Raw genomic sequence first — 20505 nt, 5'->3', positions numbered from 1 at the left:
ATTGTGCAACCCATCGTTCTCGTCTCCAACTTTTCCCTCATTGCCAGCCAAGTGGTGGTAATGTGCTCTGTCACGTTCCATTATCTGAGTTTTAGCATCTCCATAAAACTGAATTAAATATAAAAGCGTGGATCATATAAATTCATATTTGTTTTGTGTCAAAACATTTACAGTCCTTTCTCTGCCCTGATCTCTCCCAGAACCTCCTCTGCTCTTTCAAACCTCTCCCTGCATACTTTCAAATCTTTACTTAGAGATTGAAGAGCACTAAAATGTGTTTTGTATTTATTGTGTAGTTTTGGTGTAAAATAATTTCTGTAGGCAGATACCATATTATCTTTTTGATTTTTTGATTTTGTAAGAAATCCCTGTGATTCATGCTCATGTCACCTGATCCCGTCTGTCTGTCTCCTTGGCCGGGTGTGTGCTGGATGTGTGCTGGATGTGTGCTGGATGTGCTGGATGTGTGCTGGATGTGTGCCGGTGTGTGCCAGTGTGTGCCGGGTGTGTGCAAGGCCCTGTGGCTATTTTAAATTTTGCAAACAGCTGCTTACTATCTGACAATTTGGAGAATTTGCATTGTTGAATCTGTTCAAGCGTCTTCGGTGTTCTCTAAAACCTGGAAAAACACTGGAAAAGATGGACTGTAAGACGAAAGCAGTATTGAAGGTGACGAAAGCGATTCTAATCCGACGCACTTTTTGTCAAATTCAGTGAATATACTTCACGGTCCACTAGTTGTCTGTTATGTGTGTGCTGGAACACAACCTGGTGTTCCTACACAGCTCTGGCTCTGTAAATGGGAAATAAACAAAGTGGCTCACACTGAGTAACACCACACTTTTCCAGCCAATCAGTAATGAGGGGCAAATGAAGCCACATATGAAACATCCATTCTATTATTTCTTCATTTGGAGAAAAAAGTGGCAGAGTGTCACTCTGATGAGCTTTGGTGGCACTACGACTTTTACTAATCTCTCAAAACCTGATCAAGTAACTCTGCTGCCAGATTTCAGAGACAAGGAATATTGTAGTAGGCTTTCTATTTAAGATTTTAACAGATCATAAATTCAGTGATATCATTATACCATGTACGTGAGGTAGTGTAACCTAGAGGGGCTTATACTGCTTAGCTAAACTAAGAATTTTAGGTCCGAGCTTCTGCGGTGAAATCCATTTTTAGGGAGGATGGAAAATGGCCAAAGTAGCACCAAATTCTTCTGACTGGACCATGAGATATGAAAATTATAAGCTGAAGCTTTCCAAAAGTAAATGTAAGGTAGGTCTGTAAATTGGGTGTTGCAGTTTCAGTTGGAATAAATTGTGTTTTTGTAATAATATTCTTATTAGTAATGAAGATTGCTTGAAAATGTTTTAAGTGCATATTTTTAACAACACTATGTGCTGAGTAGCTTCTTGAAAAAACTCTAAATCCATTTTGAAAGTTCCTCAGAGGTGTCTGTATTTTTCTTTGTGGGATCTCCACTGTTTGTTCATATGTCAGTAGAGACATTAACAGGGAACTGTGACCTGATGTGGTACCTGTCCATCTTTCCATACACTTTTCAGCTGCTTGTTTAGGTCAGGGTGGCAGTCGTCTTGGGTAAACTAGGTTACACTAACTGCAGTAACAGTAGTTTGCTTGTGTTTGAGTGCAGAGGGGTTATATTTGTCTTTATCACACCCCTCAGCTGCAGCTTGTTACACTGCCCTGTCTTCCATCAGCTGTTGGTGGCTGCAGCATTTTGTCCATAAGCAAAAACAGATCAATTCCAAGGGGATTTGGAGTGGATTGGATAAAATCACAAAATGTGGGCGTCTCATGTGCACATTTCTTTAAAAGCCTACAAGGCATTATTTGGAAACTGTTTTGTCACCCAACACCATCCTAATTAACTTTTCCCTCTTCATTTCCCATAAACATATTCACCATAGATCACTTCTAGATGTAAAACAGTTTAACTCAGAGGTCCAACAGTCACTGACCTACAGAGTTTAGTATCTGGAAAGTGTATTTGGTGTCAATACGTTGCTCTTTCTGACAAATCTCCAGTCCAAATGAAGAAATCTTGTTTTCAAATACAAAACCAGAAACAGATATTCAGCAGTATTGACATACAGTATTTAGTGCCTTGTCAGGTTTTGGTTTGAAACTTCCTCTAGTGTTTAGAATGGTAAATTATTTGTTTCCTTTGTCAGCAACCTTTTAAATTAAATGTCTTACCAAAGCAATTATTTCCCTTTGGAATTTTTTCAGATTTTCTTGTTTTCCTGGTTTGATTTTATTTGAATGCAGTGCTGATAGACTTATCTTCACAGCTTCACACCAGTGCATCAATGCACAATACACACTCACCGCCACAGACAATAGAGCAGTCTGCAGTGGTGTGTCCTCACTGGGGCTTGGCCTTTGGATTCAGAGACACATAGCTGAGAAACCTCGGTATGGATGCCTGTTTTTGCAACTACAGACCTGCATAGCTTGGACAGGTGTTGCTGTCTTCTGAAGCTGTTTTGTTTTGCCCATGGTAACAGCTAAAAAATTCCCCTTTTTTCAATTTACTCTGGTATTCAGAAAGTGCATAATGAAGCTCTGCCCAAACTGTAAATCATGGTGCCCATTATGTGCCCGTGTCTCTATCACACCCTTGGGCTGTAACCACTTCGCTTCCTATCTTCACAGCATGATATAATTTCTGATGAATCGAGCATTATTAACGACTGAAAAATACTATGTTGACATAGAAAGCAGCAAATGATAAACTGAGAATTTAATCTCACCTGGGGCTTTGTCAGGACCGTCTGTGTAAGTGCTGAACTGTACAAGCACTGTAATTACAGCACGGGCCAATGTAATGAAATTATTATTTGTACGTGTTATGGTCTTGTAACTATGCATCATGTCAGAATTAAAAACCCCGCTGCAATATAATTGCACGCTCGGGGCACACATGCTCAGGTATGCACCTTACATACATATTGACATTCCACACGTGCAATAAGTGAGAGGGGGGAGTCATGAGGAAGATTATGTTATAATCGGCAGTGTTGCCAATAGCCATGGCTGAATGTGATTTCCCCCTTAGTGTAAGTGAATACCAGTTCAAAGCCACTGAAAGAGGTGAATCAAGAAGAAAGTCCAGAGTCAAGCTTGCACTCGTCAGCTTTTCACATCGTGGCCTTGTTGATATCAGCAGAATATTTCACACCTTTTTCTTCTTCTGTTGTTTTATTCTGAAAGAATTTATTTAAAGTTTTTTTAAGAAGTGTTTATTGGTTGGAAGCTGAACAAAGACGGCCACTCTGGAACCACTTGTGGGCCTTTGTATTTTGAGAGCTGATCCATCTGCTGTAAAGGAGGGACTTGGGGGTCATTTGAAACCTGGTGTAGGCTCAGTGTAGTGAATTATTTAAATCAGTAAGAGAAGAGATCCACATGTTGAAGTCAAATCGGGTTGTTGTAACAGGTCTGCAGACCAGAAGTCCTCACCATTCTTTTGTTTTGTGTTCTCACCTGTGCTCATGGCATAGCCACCCATGGGTGTAACCTAGTAAAGGTCAACAACTCCTGTCTTTACCAGTTCAACTTTGTGCTGTACTTCAGTCCAAAACAAGTCACTGCTTCTCCTCAGTCAAGGCACATGGGAATGATGTGCAAATAAGTCCTGACACTTTCACATCCTCATTTCTCATAGTAAGAAGAAAAACAGCTGGGAGAAAGTGTGTGAGAAAAAGAGACATTATCAGACAACAGAATGAATGAGTGGCCATCTCTCTGTATGGGTGATTATGTTATGACAACAGCTGGAGAGGCTCACTGGGAGTCACTTTATACATTTCCAGTCCTACCATGCAGGATATTTACACCAGCGTCCAGCAACAAAAAATAAACCTGTAGGGCTGTGTGACTGTTGAACAGACACAACAATCAGCAGTGCCCTGAGGTGTCCCTGAGTGGGCCCAAACACTCCGGCAAACTTTTAACCCCCCTCCACATGTTTATGACCCCCGAGGCCCCAGTGGGCTGCAGACACACAGCAAAATGATGTGTGGGGAGACGGAAAGCAACTAGCTGCGCTCTAAATGTGTACAAAAAACGGGTGATTAAAGTGTCGGAAAGAGGCAGCCAGCGGTGATAAGTGAGGTGGCACGGGATCAGTTTCTCAAAGTGTGGTAGGATTAGCAAGCAGTCAGTCAATTATAATGGCATGCACATAGGAACCTTATGTTGGTCTTAGTTGTATGTTGCACCGCAGGCCCCTGTTGAATGGTAATTGTCCTGACCCTGCTTTTGCAATGCGATGAAACCTTGTGCTCTTTTTAGGTCCCCACATCCTTTTAAGTTCTGTGACTCTGTTGCAGTACCTAGTGTGGACGCAGATTTCAGTAGCTAAAACATTTGCTCCAGTTATTTATTCATCTTTAAGAGCACTGGCTACAGTTGAGAAAGAAAACTGTTAATTACAGTGAAACAAACAGAAGACATTCAGTGTGGTGTGAGGAATATGAAAGTATTTCACCTTTTGACTTTGGCTAATATCACTTTATTCTTTTTCACCTGGTGTTTGTGTGTGTGTGTGTGGGGGGGGCGGTTAGAATAATGGCTGCCTTATTTCATATCGTATGATATTTTGCCATATGTTAGTCTGAACTATGTCACCCTCCGGCACTTGGGCACAGACCAGAGTTTGAAATTGGACCTGGAATAATGTTTGAAAGAATGGTGTGGGAGATGACTGATCTGTTTGGCACTCAGTATGATTTGGCCTTTTTGGCATCTCCACATCATCCTCCTCCTTGTCAGAGATGTTCTCTGAAATCAGTGGACTCTAACGACATGTTGCTCCCACATTTTGTCCCGTGGAGAGCACAGTTCCACAGTTTCTGATTGCATGGGGGGAGAGGTAGGGAGATACGATCCAGATGTCCAGTGTTTGATTGAGACCAGAACCCAGCCATTAAAAAGCAAGCGCTGCCTCATATAGTCTTTCGCCCAAAGTATTGAGGCGAATCAGTTTTTTTTTTTTTTTTTTAAATTTACTTTCTCTATCATTGGCTAAAGGAAAAACGGATGTAAGTGGGATTTACACATCACTGCTTGGTTCAGTCACAAAAGAAACAGTTGGTGGAGGCACTGAACGTGAATGCCAGGGGAGGGAGGCCAGCTTAAGATGAGAGGAACCTGTGAGCTCCAAGAAAAGAGGTTATTGTTCCGGGGCTTCAGCGGTTTCATGTCTCTTAACATGGACCATGTGCATAGGAGGAGAGGGGGAATTACACCCAAACTACCCTGTCCTGCCTCAGGTTGCACAGCAGTGAAGGGGAAAAGCGGTGTGAGGCTACAGGGCAGGTTACACATCCTGCTCAACCCACACTATAGGAACACACACAAAAGCAGAGCTGGCTTTTTAGTCTTCTAGCATTAGCAGTTAAGGAGTTAATTCACCCAAATGACTTTCCATCTCAGCTCTGTGGTATCTTGCCAGTCAGATAGGTTTGATTTCATTGGTTTCATTGGTTTTGTGATATCTGTCCTAAGATTTCTGCTACCATTGTTGCACAATGCATATCAATTGAATTTCATCTTTGCACTTGATAGCATTCTCTTTCTTTTAAATGTGGAGTCTTATTGATTTATTTACACTGTCCTACAATGCAACATGCAACTGAAAGTAAAGATCCTTATGGTTTTGGTACAATAAACGTTATACGTTAAGATTCTCATTTTCTATAAAGCAAACTGTGTTGTTTTCTCTATAGAAAATGAGAATTTTAACGACACTCTAGTGGGTTCTATAAGAGGCCGCCCTTTGTCTAGCATTGTAGAATAAATCCTGTTATCTAAGTAGTATCATATGCACATGTTAGGTAGTGGTTCAGCTTCATAGTTACTGTATTTTTCATAGAAGAGATGACAGAGGCAGTCAGCTTGAGAGCCATGGAGCTTTAATCAAATTTGAACAAATGGCTCATTATTTAGTTCTGTATGTCAACTACAAAGACACCCCGGGACTGGACAGAATGTTTACTTGTCTTTTGAGGTTTTCTGCCAAAAAACTCAAGGACAATGGCAGGAACGGTATGTTTATAATAGCTCTGGAGAAGTCAAGGAGTCTCTTCGAGGTTGACAGGTTAGTTCCATAAGCGGCCCTTCATCTTGGAGCCCCGCTGTTGTGCAGCCTATTCGAGCAGTCTTTGACCATACTTCATTAAAAAGATAACAAGAAGCATCTGTGCTGAACGGCTTTGTGAAGGATGCTGTAGGTTGAAAGGAATGGCCCAGCCAGCTAAGAACTTTCAATGGATGTAAATGTAGCTAATCTTTACGTCACTGTCAGCTCTTGCCCTCTATTTAGAAACCCTACCAGCATGGCAGAAGGGATGGCACTGTTGGTCTGTGGGTGGGTGGACCACTTTGGTGCAGTCTGAATTATCTCAGTGACTTTTTGATGGATGGACACAATCATTCATGATTCCCAGTGGATGAGCGCTGTGGAGTTTGGTGTTCCCCTGACTGTTCCTCTAGCGCCACCATGCAGTTGACAACTGTGATTTTAAGTTAAATGTATCCATAACTGTCATCAGATTTTGTGCACACATTCATGTTCCCCTCACGATGAATTGTAGGAACTTTTTACATGGCGCCATTATCAGGTAATTAGCACACTTTAGAAGGCTAACATGCTAAACTAAGATGTTGAACGTGCTAAACATCAAACCTGCATCTACCTGCTTAGCATCAGCATGTCAGCGTTGTCACTGTGAGCATGTCTAAGTGCAGTACAGTGCAGTGTCACAGAGCTGCTACATGACTGTAGACTCTTAGCTTTGTTAGTACAGCTATGTTCATGAAAACTGGTGTTGACCTGAGACTGCTGTGAAGATGGAACAATTATCCTGAATAGGTGTTGCATGTCATTTTTAAAGACTACTACTAGGATGAAAGGATGGTGCTTTGACTAAGTTTTTGATTTGTGAATACTATGTAGAGTGCTGGTCAGATTGAGTCGCTCATCTCCATCTCTGCCTGAGATTAAAACAATGGACGAAAACAAAAGAAAAGGAAAGAGAAAATGAGTGTGTGGGGGTTGGGAACTGGGGTCAGCGGACTGCTGGATATTCTTAAGAGCCGTGATGAAAACCCAGTGTGACAGAGCGAGCAACCGCCACATCACTCAGGAGACACTTTAACGGCATAGACCAAGATGGCGAAACGGTTATACAGGGGTCTTAAGTGCAGCAGCGGTCATTAAAATAGCATTCACTGACAGATGCTGAGTGTAATCATTTCTCAGATATTGAAAATTACAGCTCACCGTGATTTATATAGTAACCTCTGCCATTAGAGTTTTGACAGTTGCAAGGCAGGTGTTTTTTTAAAAAGCAGGCCCAGATGATTTATGGTCCTGTGCCGTTTGAAATTGCACATTAAAGACATTTTGAAACTCACCATCCCAGCCCCCCGTACCACCACCACCAACACCAACACCACCATTAAGACGGGTGTGTAAGCACTGGCCAAGCCACGTCTCCACCATGTGCACAACTGTTGTTTTGCACATTTGGAGTATTAATTAGGATGTCTAAACAGGCAAGCCAACACATGTGGAGACCTCAGCCTGTGTGTACATTACGGCAGGTCAGCCAGTCACTAGCAGTCTTCCCACCATATTCTCATGAAACTCAGTAACACTGTGCACGACCACCCACCTTCAGGTCTGTGTCCTCCGTTACACTCCTCCATTTAATACAATGGACCCAAGAGGAGTCTAATACAGTGGAGCATGCTTAAACATACATGTGCTCTAGTTTGCACAAGGAGCACCCACTGACCTTGTGGCCTTGTTTCTTTAATAGATTGCTTTTAACAGGGCTGCCTGGAGAGACAGCAGCCACTTTAACTGACTCGGTGCCCTCCATTTTGGCTCCGTCGTTGTCAGAAAGCAATGCCAGTTTCACATGGACTGTGTGTGCATATACAAAGCTTTAACTAGAGTCTTTGGGCTGTAGTAACTTCACCTTTTCTCCGACACACAAATAGCCCACAAACATGGCCATTTTAACCGGAGGCCATAAAAGACATCATGTGCTGCTGACACCTCATAGGAGGCCCCCGGGGTGCAGTCCGAGGAGACAGTGCAGACGGTGGTGGTGGTGGATCTCCTGGAGATGAAAGAAATATAACTCAGCCTGCTATTACAAGATCCCTCAACAGGGCAAAAGACAGGGCCAGGAGCGATTTTTAAAAGATTTGGACAGGAAGACAGTGCGATGAACTGTTGCTTGATCTCATTATTGTAGCTGTATGTTTAATGGTTGTTTCCTCCTTTTAACAAGAGTCCCTCCTTTATATTTGAAGGTTGTCTGTGTGGAGAATGGGTGTCTAGACCCTGCAGTTAAAGAGCTGGCAGGCCGGGGGTGTACATGTTCTCACTCATAAAGACAGGGGACTTTCCTGTGAGATATAGCTTTTGTCTTTTTATGGTTTCATGGCTCCACACTTATTAATTACATATTTCTATGTCTAAAGACAGAGCCAGCACTTGTACGTTAACTATCCTGTGTGTGTAACATAAAGAAAAGAGAAGGGTGATTTATTTTTATATGACAGAGAAAAAAAAAGTGACAGATTTACTTCTGCTCTTAACTCACTGTCATTTCTTTTTCATCTTTTTGTCCAGTGCATGCAGAGTTGAATATTAGCTAAATGAAAGCAGCCCTCATGTTTCAGTAATCATTCTTTTAAATGGACACTAAAGTGAGTTGGTGTGTTGATTATGGTGCCTGTCATATTGGGTTTGCTGTGTTAGTTTCGCAGACATGACCCTTCAACAGAGCTGCCACTGAGGGGAGCAGGAGAGGGATGTGCTGACGGAGGAAACGGCTTGATTAAGGAGAGTGAGGAAATCTGCGGAGGACTGCTGAGATAGAAATGATTTGATTTGATTAAAATGTACAACAAAATTAAACCAAAGACCCAACAATATTGTGCACGAGGTGCAAGAGGTGAAGTTAGCATGACCTCATTTACAAACAACACAATAACAAATTGTTTCAATCCGGTGGGAAAGTACAATTAGTGCCACAAACAGTACATCTCATAGCTGTGTGTGAATCTTTCTGTTTTGTGTCTGTTTATTCTGGACAATCCATCTTGATGGACTGACCGGGTACTGATGTAGGCCTGCAAATTCCTTCAGGACCGTAATTTATTTCATCCTGTTTAGTGCAGAGGGCTGCTTCAGTTTATGCCGCTGCCGCTGGCTGAGTGATTAAAGATGGCGTTCTGTCTCCCCTTATTCTGCTTCCTTATGTCTCTCCCATACACATACCACTTGCATTTCTACTGCTGAAGCAGAAACGATAGCAATGGCTATTTGTCCCCAAGGTCCCTAAAGATGATTAAGCTGAAAACTGAAAAAGAAAGAAAAGTTTAAAAGTACTCTATGCTTTACTCTGACTCTATGCTTTTCTGCATATTTACCCCTATATGCTTATTTTGATTCTGTCTTGGTATGGTCTCCTTTGAAAGTTCCTTAATCTTAGTGGGGTAGACCTGGGCAGATTAGATAATATATAGAATAATAAAATGCCCCTAAGTAATTTACATACTCCTTTGGCACCTTGTTTCTCCCCTCCGTCATCAGACTTCCTCCCTCCTCCTCCCTACTGCTGTGAAATAATATATTTGACTTTACTGGACATCCCCGGGAGGAATTCCTGGTGTTTGGTGAACCGGAGTCTCTCCAGTGTGATTTCAGACACAGTGGACAGCAGTCATTAATCACTTCACTGTGACGGAGCCTGTGTGTGTTTGTGTGTGTGTGTGTGTTGGAATTGGCTCTGTTTTTCTTTTCATACGTGTTCATCAGCAAACAAATCCTATCTTTTTGTGGGGAAGTGATATTGGGAATGCCAGCGGTGCGAGGGGAATGCTTGTTATGTTGTTCTTCCTCTCTCTGTTAGTTATTTCCTAGTGCTGAGATATGACCTCTGGCATGTCGCTTTCTCCATGGGGCCCCGGCTGCATGTTCGGTGATATGGAGGGCCAACATGCGGCTGGCTGTGTGGCCCTCAGGGCACAGCGTCTCACTTTTTGCTTGCCAGCATTTGCAACAGCATCCTGTTCGAATTCATTCTAGGGTTAGAATGATCTCCATCTGCTAAGAGTTTACTTCAGAGTTGCAGTGTAATGTGTGAGTGAGGAGGTGTTTACAGTGAGCACCAGGTCAGATTTTTTTGCCTGAAATCGGCAGACAGGCTCAGATATAAGTCGGACAAATTAACCTTGCAAGAAATAGATTAAAGCCAGATAAAAGACATAGAGACCTTATATTAGTTAAAGTTAAATCTCATGTCAGTAATAAATTCATGTTATCAAGGCAAATGCTTTTACAGCTGAAATGATTAAATGTAAGTATTCAAGGTTTTTTCTCTAAGAGCATCAGGATTTGAGTCAAATCTGGCCTTCAGTATGCCACAAGCACAACTAATCAGTACATTAACCTGCAGGGTTATTGCGCTGTTAACATGATCTCAGCTGACGATGGAGTCCAGCGAAGTGCCAGCACTGAGGATGTGTATTTCCTGCTGTATTCTCTCATTGCCTCAGGCACCCATAGGTCATAGTAAGAGGGGATGAAGAGCCCCACACAGGATTAAGACCATGACCCAGTCCCCAGGACACACACACACACACACACACACACACACACACACACACACACACACACACACACACACACACACACACACACACACAGGAAGGAAGCATGCCAGATGCACATACTCACCAGTATACCCATGTATACACACACACACACACACACACACATGTGCAAAGCATTCGACACATGTCCACACATACTGTATTGTATACACATCAGCTCCTGGCAGCAACGTCATATAAAAACAGAGGCACCTGTCTTACTGAATTGGTCATATATGGGTCAATAAGATTTTGAGCTTGTAAAGTGATGTTCACAAACAGTTCCAAAGGTTGTAGTTGTAAATCAACCTTTGCAAACCTGTAAAGTAAATCTGCATGAAAAAATTCAGGTTTGTGCATGTGTAGAAAAGATTTAACCTGATGTGCCAGAGAAATCCAACTGCATCGCAAGGTTAAAGATTTCCTTTTGTGAACATAAAAAAAACGACACATAAAACTTAGTGCTTAAAGTTCCCACTCTGTTTGTGAGGCTGAAGTTACAGGGATGAATTTTGGCCCTGTTTTTACACCTGAATCTGATTGGACAATGGCAATCCAATCACTAAGCAGAGTCAAATCACAGGGTAGGTCCAGAAAAGTGTAGTAGAGTTTCAAGATGGACGGTGGTGCGTGCTCTTCTGTGACCCAGGTGGTTTTGATTATATTTGATGATGCTGTAGAAAATAATGAACATTTAATGTGCTGTGTATTTATTTTACAGGTTTACAAAGGTTGATTTACAACTACAAATCTATCTCATACTTATGTATTGGTCACTTAGGATATAGCTTTTTTGTATTATTATGGATGTGATTGTGTCTCATATTAGAATTTGTTCTGAAACTCCCATTGAAGAGTCTCTTTAGTCCTTCCAAACATGTCTTTATGTCTTTATGATAAAGCAGCTGAACAAAAGACCCTTCCTTTTTGTTTTTTTACAAACCTAACTGCAGTAGCAAATGAAAATGCTGTTTCATGAAACACAGGCAGCTCATTAAAAAGAGATGGTGCATTTTTTTATTTTTATTTTTAATAATTTTTGGAACTTACTGTAACACAGATGCATCAAGGTGTTGCTCCAAACACAATTCTGTGCTGTTGTTTTGATGTCAACAGTGACACATGCTTTATTAATCAGATTTCAGATGGAAAGGCTTATCTTTACAATAACATTTCCTCGCCCTTTGTTTCCGTTTGACATAAACAACCATTGCAACAAAAAAGTACCAGCTGTTTATTTGACTAACTGCGTGGATGCTGTGTCTACAGTGTGTGTATGTTACCTTAGTAACATCTCACATGTTTGATGTTGGATTTTTGCTCTTACAAAGACCAGATGGGAACTTCATGTGCAGAAATAAGCAGGGAAACACCTCTGAAAATAAGACATTTTTCCTCCCACCTTTTAAAAGCACTATTTCAGCGTTTGAGTGACAGGTTAAGAGTGGTATTATGTTTAGGTCACTCTGAAGGTTAAGGTGAAGTACTTAGAGATGGAGTTAAGATAGGGCTAAGATATGCGTCTAGATAACCAGTTGACACAACTGTGTGTGTGTGTGTGTGTGTGTGTGTGTGTTTTGTCAGACCAAAGCCCTGCTCAGTCTGTGGAGCTACTTTCCCAATATACTGTATCCTCCTCAGTGGGAGATCAGCAGACATAAGCACATAATGACAGGAAGGGATGAGTCCAGCCTTAAGTTCCTGGTAACAGAGAGAGTTTTCCCACTCTGGATGTCAGCATACCCTACCCTAACACCCAGGGCTATCTTCCCCCTATCCTTCATGAGCACTCTGTGTAGTCCCAACTAGGACATCTGACTGGCACCAGTGGGACTTTCCCACCACGCTGAAAGGAAAAGTTCTCTTTGTTCCTGCTGAGAGGCGGATGGACAGGCTGTTTGGACGCCTCTGCCCTGTTTGATATTTCAGTTTAACAAGCTACGGAGGTGGCGTCCGTGGGTTGGGATCATAGACCCAGACTCGGCTTCTTCAAGCATCTGCAACTGTACCCACTGTTAATGCCAGTGGCTACATGAACCAGTACTTTCAATAACAGGAAGAATTCACTGCCTGTTGCAGAGCCAATGCTTGTTTGAATCCCTCAAAGTAAAATGAACAAACAATTCCACATTGCTTCATTGACTTTTTCACACGGCTGGACCTATAGTATATTATCATATGCAGTGTGGATATAATGCTGTTGTAGAATTGACTGTGCTTAGTTGGCTTGTTAGTGTTTGTTTGAAGGCTCTTAACACCTTTGTTTTCAGACTCTGTTGGTGAAGGATCACATGGAGTAAATCACCAGTTCCTGTTTAATTCCAAATTTTTCTTTTTCTCCTTTCTCTCACAGATTCCCCTTGTACCCGAGAGGAGAGCGGTTTCATTTTGAATATGGGGTCTACTTACTGAACAAGAACATCGCCCAGGTAATATATGAACACACATCCAGTGCACAAATGTTTGCCACTAATGAAAGTTTTATGTAACAATGGAAAAAGTATTATGACAAATTTGAGGGAAGAAAATAAATATGCTGTAGCTCAGGAGGCAGAGCAGGTCATCCATGAATCAGAAGATCTGTGGTTTGATCCCCAACTCCTCCAGTCCACATGGGCAGAGATACTGAACCCCAAATTGCCCCTGATAATGTACCTTCGGTGTGTGACTGTGTGTTAGAGAAGCACCATGTATAGAACAAATGCTGTGTGCTGTGTGCTATATAAAGGCAGTCCATTTACCATTTAAATTATTTGTTCTATATGATATTATATATAATATCATGTATGATATTTGCAGTTCTCATTTAGTGTCACATTTTTACACTGATGGTGGTCCAAAAACTGTTGCTGTGTAATGTTTGTTATCTAGTGTATAGGATTGATATTTCACAGCGATATTTTGGTGTTGTTTGTTATTGTTAACAAATCCTATGAAAAGTCAGTCCATCTCTCAGTACAAACATTCACAACGTGTCTGTTGCTCTCAGTCCCAAGCCTACATGTTCACTCACTACAGATGTAAATCTGTAAAAGCGAATCACAAATATATAGTTTTATGTTTTTTTTAAAGGCTGAATAATTTCCTGACACAGCTGGGCACTGTAGTTTTTAGAAAAAGTTTTTTAAACAAGAGTAAATAGTGCATTAGTTGGGGACTATTTTCAGCCACGGATTTTGTGCACTTTTCATAGTATAGACTCTATACTATAGAGTACTGTTTATACACAGCTCTGTAGATGGCAATGTCAGCCAGTCAGTCTCAATATCTATATAACTATTAGATGGATTGCCTTGATATTTTGTACAGACAGTTTTGGGTGACAGTTAATTGATGGATTGTCATTAAAATTTGGTTCAGACATTCATGTTTCCTTCAGTATGACGTGTAATCGCACTGAGGCAAAACTAATGGCATTACCATCAGCCTCAGCTGTACTTTGTTTACTGATAATCAGCAAACGTTAGTATGCTAATGATCAAGATTACAAAAACTTTCCTTAAGACGCATGATGACATTAGCATGTAGCTCAGAGTTCACAGCCTGACAGCGATGCTAGCGTGGCTGTGAAGTCATGTTAATACTTTTTGGGCAACAATTGAGCTCTATAGCAAAGAAGATTATGATATTTCAGGCGTTAGCTACGCAGGCAGTACTTGGTATGTTAGTATGTTCAAGTAATTGTTGGTTTTGGTCTATTGATGGGATTTGAATAATATAGAATATCAGAAGACTTAACCTTTCAGGGGCCGATATATTCAGAACGACTTGTTGATGTCTGTGTCCGACCATTTCTGTAACTTTCTGAAACTGACAATTCAGCATTCACACCCACTTCACGGCGTGATTGGGCCAACTATGTGGAGGTGAGAAAGTACACTCGCTTTGATTCCTCCAGCACTCTGGTTTCATTCCTTACACCATTTCTGTCACATTTAAATGTTTACAACTGAGTACAACAGTATGAATGCCTTGCGAGAGAGATTGTCTGAAAATGCGACCCGCTATCCCCATTTTTAAATGATATTACATCTCCCCCTCCCCCTTCTCTATGACGGCTGACTTTTCACACTGTAGGTATGCAGGTATAAACACCTTTGTTTTCTGACGTAGCCAGACATCAGTATACTATAACCCTGCCCTTAAGGTGTTTTCTAAGCTGCAGATAGTCACAACATGAAATATATCTACTGTGTATGTGTGGGCTCTTTCTCTCTCCATCTCTCACAAACAGGAGGACTGAGCTCTTGAACTAGCTGTGCTTATTAAAGTTCACCTAATGTGTTGACCTGGGTGACTCCTTCCATTCATCCCTCAGACATTTAACACTGACTTTCAACAATTTGCATTCCATTCCCTGTTTTCCTCCTAGTTCTCGCAGGAATGAAGGGCCTCTCCACTGAATAAGACTGGGCAATTAGCGCTAGCAGGTGGCTGACTTCAACCCACTGCACTTTGGGAGGTTTTAGCTCTAATACCAGACCACAAGCTGCTAGCCAGTATCCAAGCCTGCCATCTCCCCAGCAGAGTCCAAGAATAAGAAAATAAGCCAGATAACAAAACACTTCAGGCAGCAAATGAAAATGAGCGCTGTCTGAAACCACCAAAGGAAACAACAAATGGCCAATTGTGTTTCAAAACGGGCTCACTGGATATAGTTTGTCATATTTCTCTATAATAGTTTTTGTCTAATGAATCCAAACTGAAGCCATTATTCACGGCTGGTACTGTATTGTACCTCGCTGGCTTGGTGGATGTTGTTGCGTAACTCCAAACTCTAATCTGACACTCATTCCATCACTGCTTGTCAATCCATGTGTTCCCAACTCAGAGGGGAAATATTAGCTGGACCGAACTACTGAGTATTTTACTCTACTATAACAACTGTCAAGTCTGAGCACACACGCATGCGGGCGCACGTTTGATTGCTCACATGTGCACAGGGGCATGCATTTGCACCAAGGTGACTTATCTAAGATCTGGCATTTTGCAGTGAAGCTCAAAGGAAAATTAGAAGACAGTAGAGTAGTAGAAGTAGAACAGATTCTACTTTTCAGTGACATACATTACAGTGTGTGATGTAACAATAAATCTGTAAACTAACTTAAACAAGTCAAAAATATCATACCATCAGAAATAGCTAATTTAACAGTGGCTGAGAAAAGTCAACACACTGCAGCTTAAGTAAACACATACAAATAAACAAAACACAACTAAATTAAGAAAATAACTTGACAACACATGCGCTGCAGATACACACAACACAACCACATAGACAAACGTAAGTATCACAGACAACAATGGAGTTGTTTCCAGGGGACACAAAAAAGTGATGGTCATTGCAGTCGGCTTCTCACAATCTGCAAAGTGCATAATCCTACTTAGCAACTCACATTCCCAACCCATAATCCTTTGTTTTCAAAGCCACACATCATGATCTAAGCTTTTTGAGATTTCTTTTTCATGAATATTAACCGTTTGGTTCCTCTTCTCACTCTTGCTGTAAGTTTAATTTGACCACTGATAGAAGTAGTCAAATTAAGTAAGTGGATTGAAGACAAGTAGTCTGAACCTAAATGAGTTTCCCAGCAATAAAATCTAGAATAATATTGCTCAATATAAATGTTAAAATAGTGGAGTAATACATGGATAGAGAGAGGTATTTTCTGGTTTCTAAGACACATTTTTAATTCATTATATAAATGGCTCCCTGAAAAAACACAATATGTATATGGCGCTTCAAAGGAACCTGGTCCAGTGCAAATAAAAAATTAGATCCAGACAACAGGAGGTTTTCACCTGTGTCCATGAAACCAATGTAGAAAAATTCAAATTTAAGGTTTTGAAACCACATGTAAACCATCAGCTTTAACACAGCTAGGCACATGTGCATGATAACTGTACAACAGCAATCTGTGGAATGATGAATTAATAAACTGTGAGCATATTTCATTCTATTATATGTCGATATGTAAGTGGAGTCTTGTTTCTATAAATCTCAGTGGCTGATAGTTTGCGCGGGAAACTAAATGTAACACCAGGCTTGAAGCAGCCTTCAATTTAAGGTCACCTAGAGGAAAGCTCTTCTTTTTCTTATTTTTCCTAAAGATACAGTAACACGTCCTGCTTTTAACTGCTTAGTAGAGCGTCCGTATTTTTACAGGATGAAATTTCAGCTTTTATTCAAAGCCCCGTCTTATGTCTTCCATGTGTGCCTGACTACGTTCATGTTAAGGATGACTTATCAGGTTGACTCCACAACAATATATCGGTGCCACATGAGTAGTCCAGCTCCACATGATAGTGATAATAGACCATTGTTTCAGAACCGAAGAAGCGGTAAACATGTCACATTCAATAAACTAGAACGCACCAAAAACAAAGCTTTCCCGTCCTAGTTTGGCTGATTTCTGCTCTCTGCATTAAACTGTGTACTCCTGTGAGTTTGATCTTTCAGTTTCTTGGATCTCACATCACACATGACCAAATTTTGGGAGTTAAAACTGGGAAAGGAATCAGTCAACAGAACTCTTTCATGCTTCATGTAATTTTTAATCTAATTAGGATTCCTTAACCTTGTCATTCTCAACCGCTTTATCAGTGAGACTTTGTTTGACTCTTGTTCTGCTGTGTTTATTTATTTGGGCTTTTATTAGGAAATGCCTGCTTTACTCACTCCTGCTACACACTGAGCGTGGATTTCACTACTGCTGATATGATTCACCAACAGACAGCGTTTTTTTTTATTTTTTATTTTTGTCTTTAATAGCCTCCTTTGGTTGAGCCACGCATGTTATGCAGCCATTGCACAGCCTGTCCGATGTCTGGCTCCATGATACAAAGCAGAGGTCTGGTTTCACAGCAGACCCGGCTGCCTGGCTGATTGGCTGGTTTGCTGACTGACTGGAGTCTGGGTGGGAGACATTAGCTGTCCATCTCTTATTAAATTTCCCTGAGTGGCTGTGTTTGAAAGTGATACAGGGAAGCTGGCGAAGGATCAGGGCCACAGCAGGTCGACCCTGCTTTGATGTGGCAGAGGGAGAAGTTTGCTTTTATTAGGCCACATGTCATGAGGCCAGTGGTGAGGATGAGGAAGCTGCTTGCGGCACCCTGGATGTCAGGTGGTAACGCACTCCCATGTTGCCACTTCTGGTTGATTTCCTTGACAAAGCGAACTTAAGAAAGGCTTTAAGGAATGTCTGGGCTTCAGCCCAGACATTGTCCAACTCCTTATTTCTTGTGCAATCAGAAAATATTGCAAAATCTGCAACGCCTGAGTGGGTCAGTCATGTCTATGTGGAGACATTGCCATTTTCATTAATATGCATACTTTCTCTTTGGCCCCAGTTGAACCAATACCAAAACGCAAATTGATTTACGTAAAATGCAATTTGAATTTCTCAGCTTAGTTGTTAAATGAATGGCATCTGGCTGTTGCTGTTCCTTGAAGTAGTTGGCCACAGGTATGTTGGGCCTGAATTGCACATTGGGGGACATAAATGTTAAACCTGCCATTCCTCCATCCAAAGAGACAAATTATCCAAGTTTGTGTGGCTGACTCCAAAGGAAAACCAGCAGCCTTTTGTCTGGAGGCGGGCCATGTGCTGCATTTACCTACTCCCTGTGTTATCCACTGGGCTACATTGTTGTGAAACAGGCATGTGGAGCTGATTACATGACAGCTGATGCTACACAAAATCTCTAGGTTTTAAGGAAGAGGGGGTAGGCATAACAATTAGTTCTCAGTCACTAAGCTTGCTGTATCATATTTTGTGGTCCTCAGGCACAGGAAACCAAGTATTGGGAATTAAAACACAGTAAATCTGTTGTGGCTCAATCAGGTCGCCTCTGGGTTCACCTTTATTTCTTTCTACTGGGGAAAATTGCCTGCAGTCTCTCACCTCCCAAGTCTCTGGGCAATTTCACCCCATGATCTGCAGGCGCAGTGCCATACTGGTGGTCTGGAGCATACGTCAGAGCGCCTAATGCCATTAAAAGCGGCAACTGTGGCTCCATAAAACACGGCTATGACTCATGGGGGAGCCTACTGTGTTTAGTGGTTAGTGTGTTCTTGGGGAAGCTACTTGGAAAGGTTGTAGGTACTCTAGCAAGAATAACTTTTGCTTCAAAGTGACAATACTAACAAACAGGGTGATGATATACTCATGGAAGTGGTAGACACAGTGTGGTGTTTCACAGATACTTTGTGCATTACTCGGTATTGACATCCATTAGGCCGATTATTATGATTGAATTCATTTTAATATCACAACTTGTGCACAGTACATTATTTACTCACCTGCGGTGAGTTCATTAACTCAGTAAATTCTTGTTGTAAATGAGGAACATCTCTGCACTGTATTGATGTGAAGTCTTAAACTGTGTTAAACATCTCAGGATAATAATTAAAAAGGGTTAATCAGTAAAAGTCCTGAGTCAGATTTGGACTCAGGATGTTGTGGTTATGTTGTATGATCCTCAGGCCACTGAACCCAAATTGTAAAAATGTTGCTTTCACTAATCTCAAACTTACAAGCAGACCTTGTTGGTTTGGATACAATACAGCAAGACAAATAGTTGTTTTCCACCACTGTTCAACAAAGGTCTGACTGATTTGCAAATGAAAAGTGAGCTGGCTGGAGATTCTGTGTTTGCTATCTTAAAAAAAGAAAATGGAAATACACTGAATGTGTCATCGGGTTTGGTGAGCGAGACTTAAAAGTAAACTCACCACGATTCACCTCCCTTTCTCTCTTGCTCCTTTCTCATCTATTTCATCTTTGTTGTCCACATACAGTATTACAAACTTCAGGGCCTTCCTGCAGTTCTTTACCTCTGTGACAAAGCTCATGACCAAAAGAGATACAACATAGTCTTGGCATAGGCCTTTGCAGCCATTAGCTCATGTGATTGTGCTTCGATAAAAACCATATGACCCAAGCAAAGTCATACAAAAAGTGAACATTACACAGGACCCTTCCACCTCATAACTCCCCTCCACCTCAGACCGACTTGTCAAGACTTAAAATTCCCCACTGAAAGCTATCTCCAGCTATTTCCTTATTTCCTTTAACGCGGATGTTGGAGATGGTACAGGGTCTCCAACTGGGTTTTGTGAAAAGAGTCCCTATAGTGAAACAAAGGGCGTACCATATTTGCACATGAACTCAGTTTTTCCACAGTTGACATTCCTGTAAGCAGTTGTGTGTTTATTCTCTGTCAGTCCACAAGCCTGTGAATCAGAAATGGCTGTGAACAATGAGTGATTGTGCAATGTAGGTAATCAAAATGTGTTCTTCCTAGTGTCGTATATACTGTATACTGTAAATGCACAGGACTCTGATCTTCATTTCTTTGGTCAAATGTTTTGCAAACATTCCTTCAATTATATTAATTTTTTTTACAGTACTGTGTAAAACAGCATTCAGTGAGATAAGACTGATAGCTGCAATCTGTCTAAACCAAAATCCCGAAGCTACTTAACAGTCTATTATGACAGGAAAAAAGAGCAAGACAAGGATTCTTCATTTGATCTCCAAGGCATTGCTCCCAGGAGTAAAGTTCTGCTCTGTCTGGCGATATCTGCAGTATGTTTCACTTCCCCATCACTTGAATTCCCTTGAACGAGTCCAGAAACGGTATCGTCAGCCTGTTTCTCAGCAGGATCTTTCTGAGAACTGGAACATTTTTAGACGGAACTATTCCAGGTTTCCCTCAGAAGCCTGTTGGTCTTTCTCTCCTTGTCCAGCTGAGGCTTGTGGTTCGTGACTCAATTCTCGGTGCGTTCCAGAGAACAT

At 41.3% G+C, this 20505-nt stretch overlaps 1 protein-coding gene across 1 annotated transcript in view; it reads left to right on the top strand.

Annotated features, from left to right (window-relative positions):
* The window catches only part of uvrag (UV radiation resistance associated gene), an 86118-nt gene that overhangs the window by 36973 nt on the left and 28640 nt on the right, over positions 1 to 20505 (top strand). The window contains exon 13 of the mRNA XM_056397153.1: positions 13062 to 13137. Within this exon, the coding sequence (XP_056253128.1) occupies positions 13062 to 13137 (76 nt within the window). The remainder of the gene's footprint in view (positions 1 to 13061; positions 13138 to 20505) is intronic.

The sequence above is a fragment of the Seriola aureovittata genome, chromosome 15, assembly GCF_021018895.1.
Source record: "Seriola aureovittata isolate HTS-2021-v1 ecotype China chromosome 15, ASM2101889v1, whole genome shotgun sequence".
In the NCBI taxonomy this organism is placed as follows: Eukaryota; Metazoa; Chordata; class Actinopteri; order Carangiformes; family Carangidae; genus Seriola; species Seriola aureovittata.
This window is presented reverse-complemented; position numbering and strand designations above follow the sequence as displayed.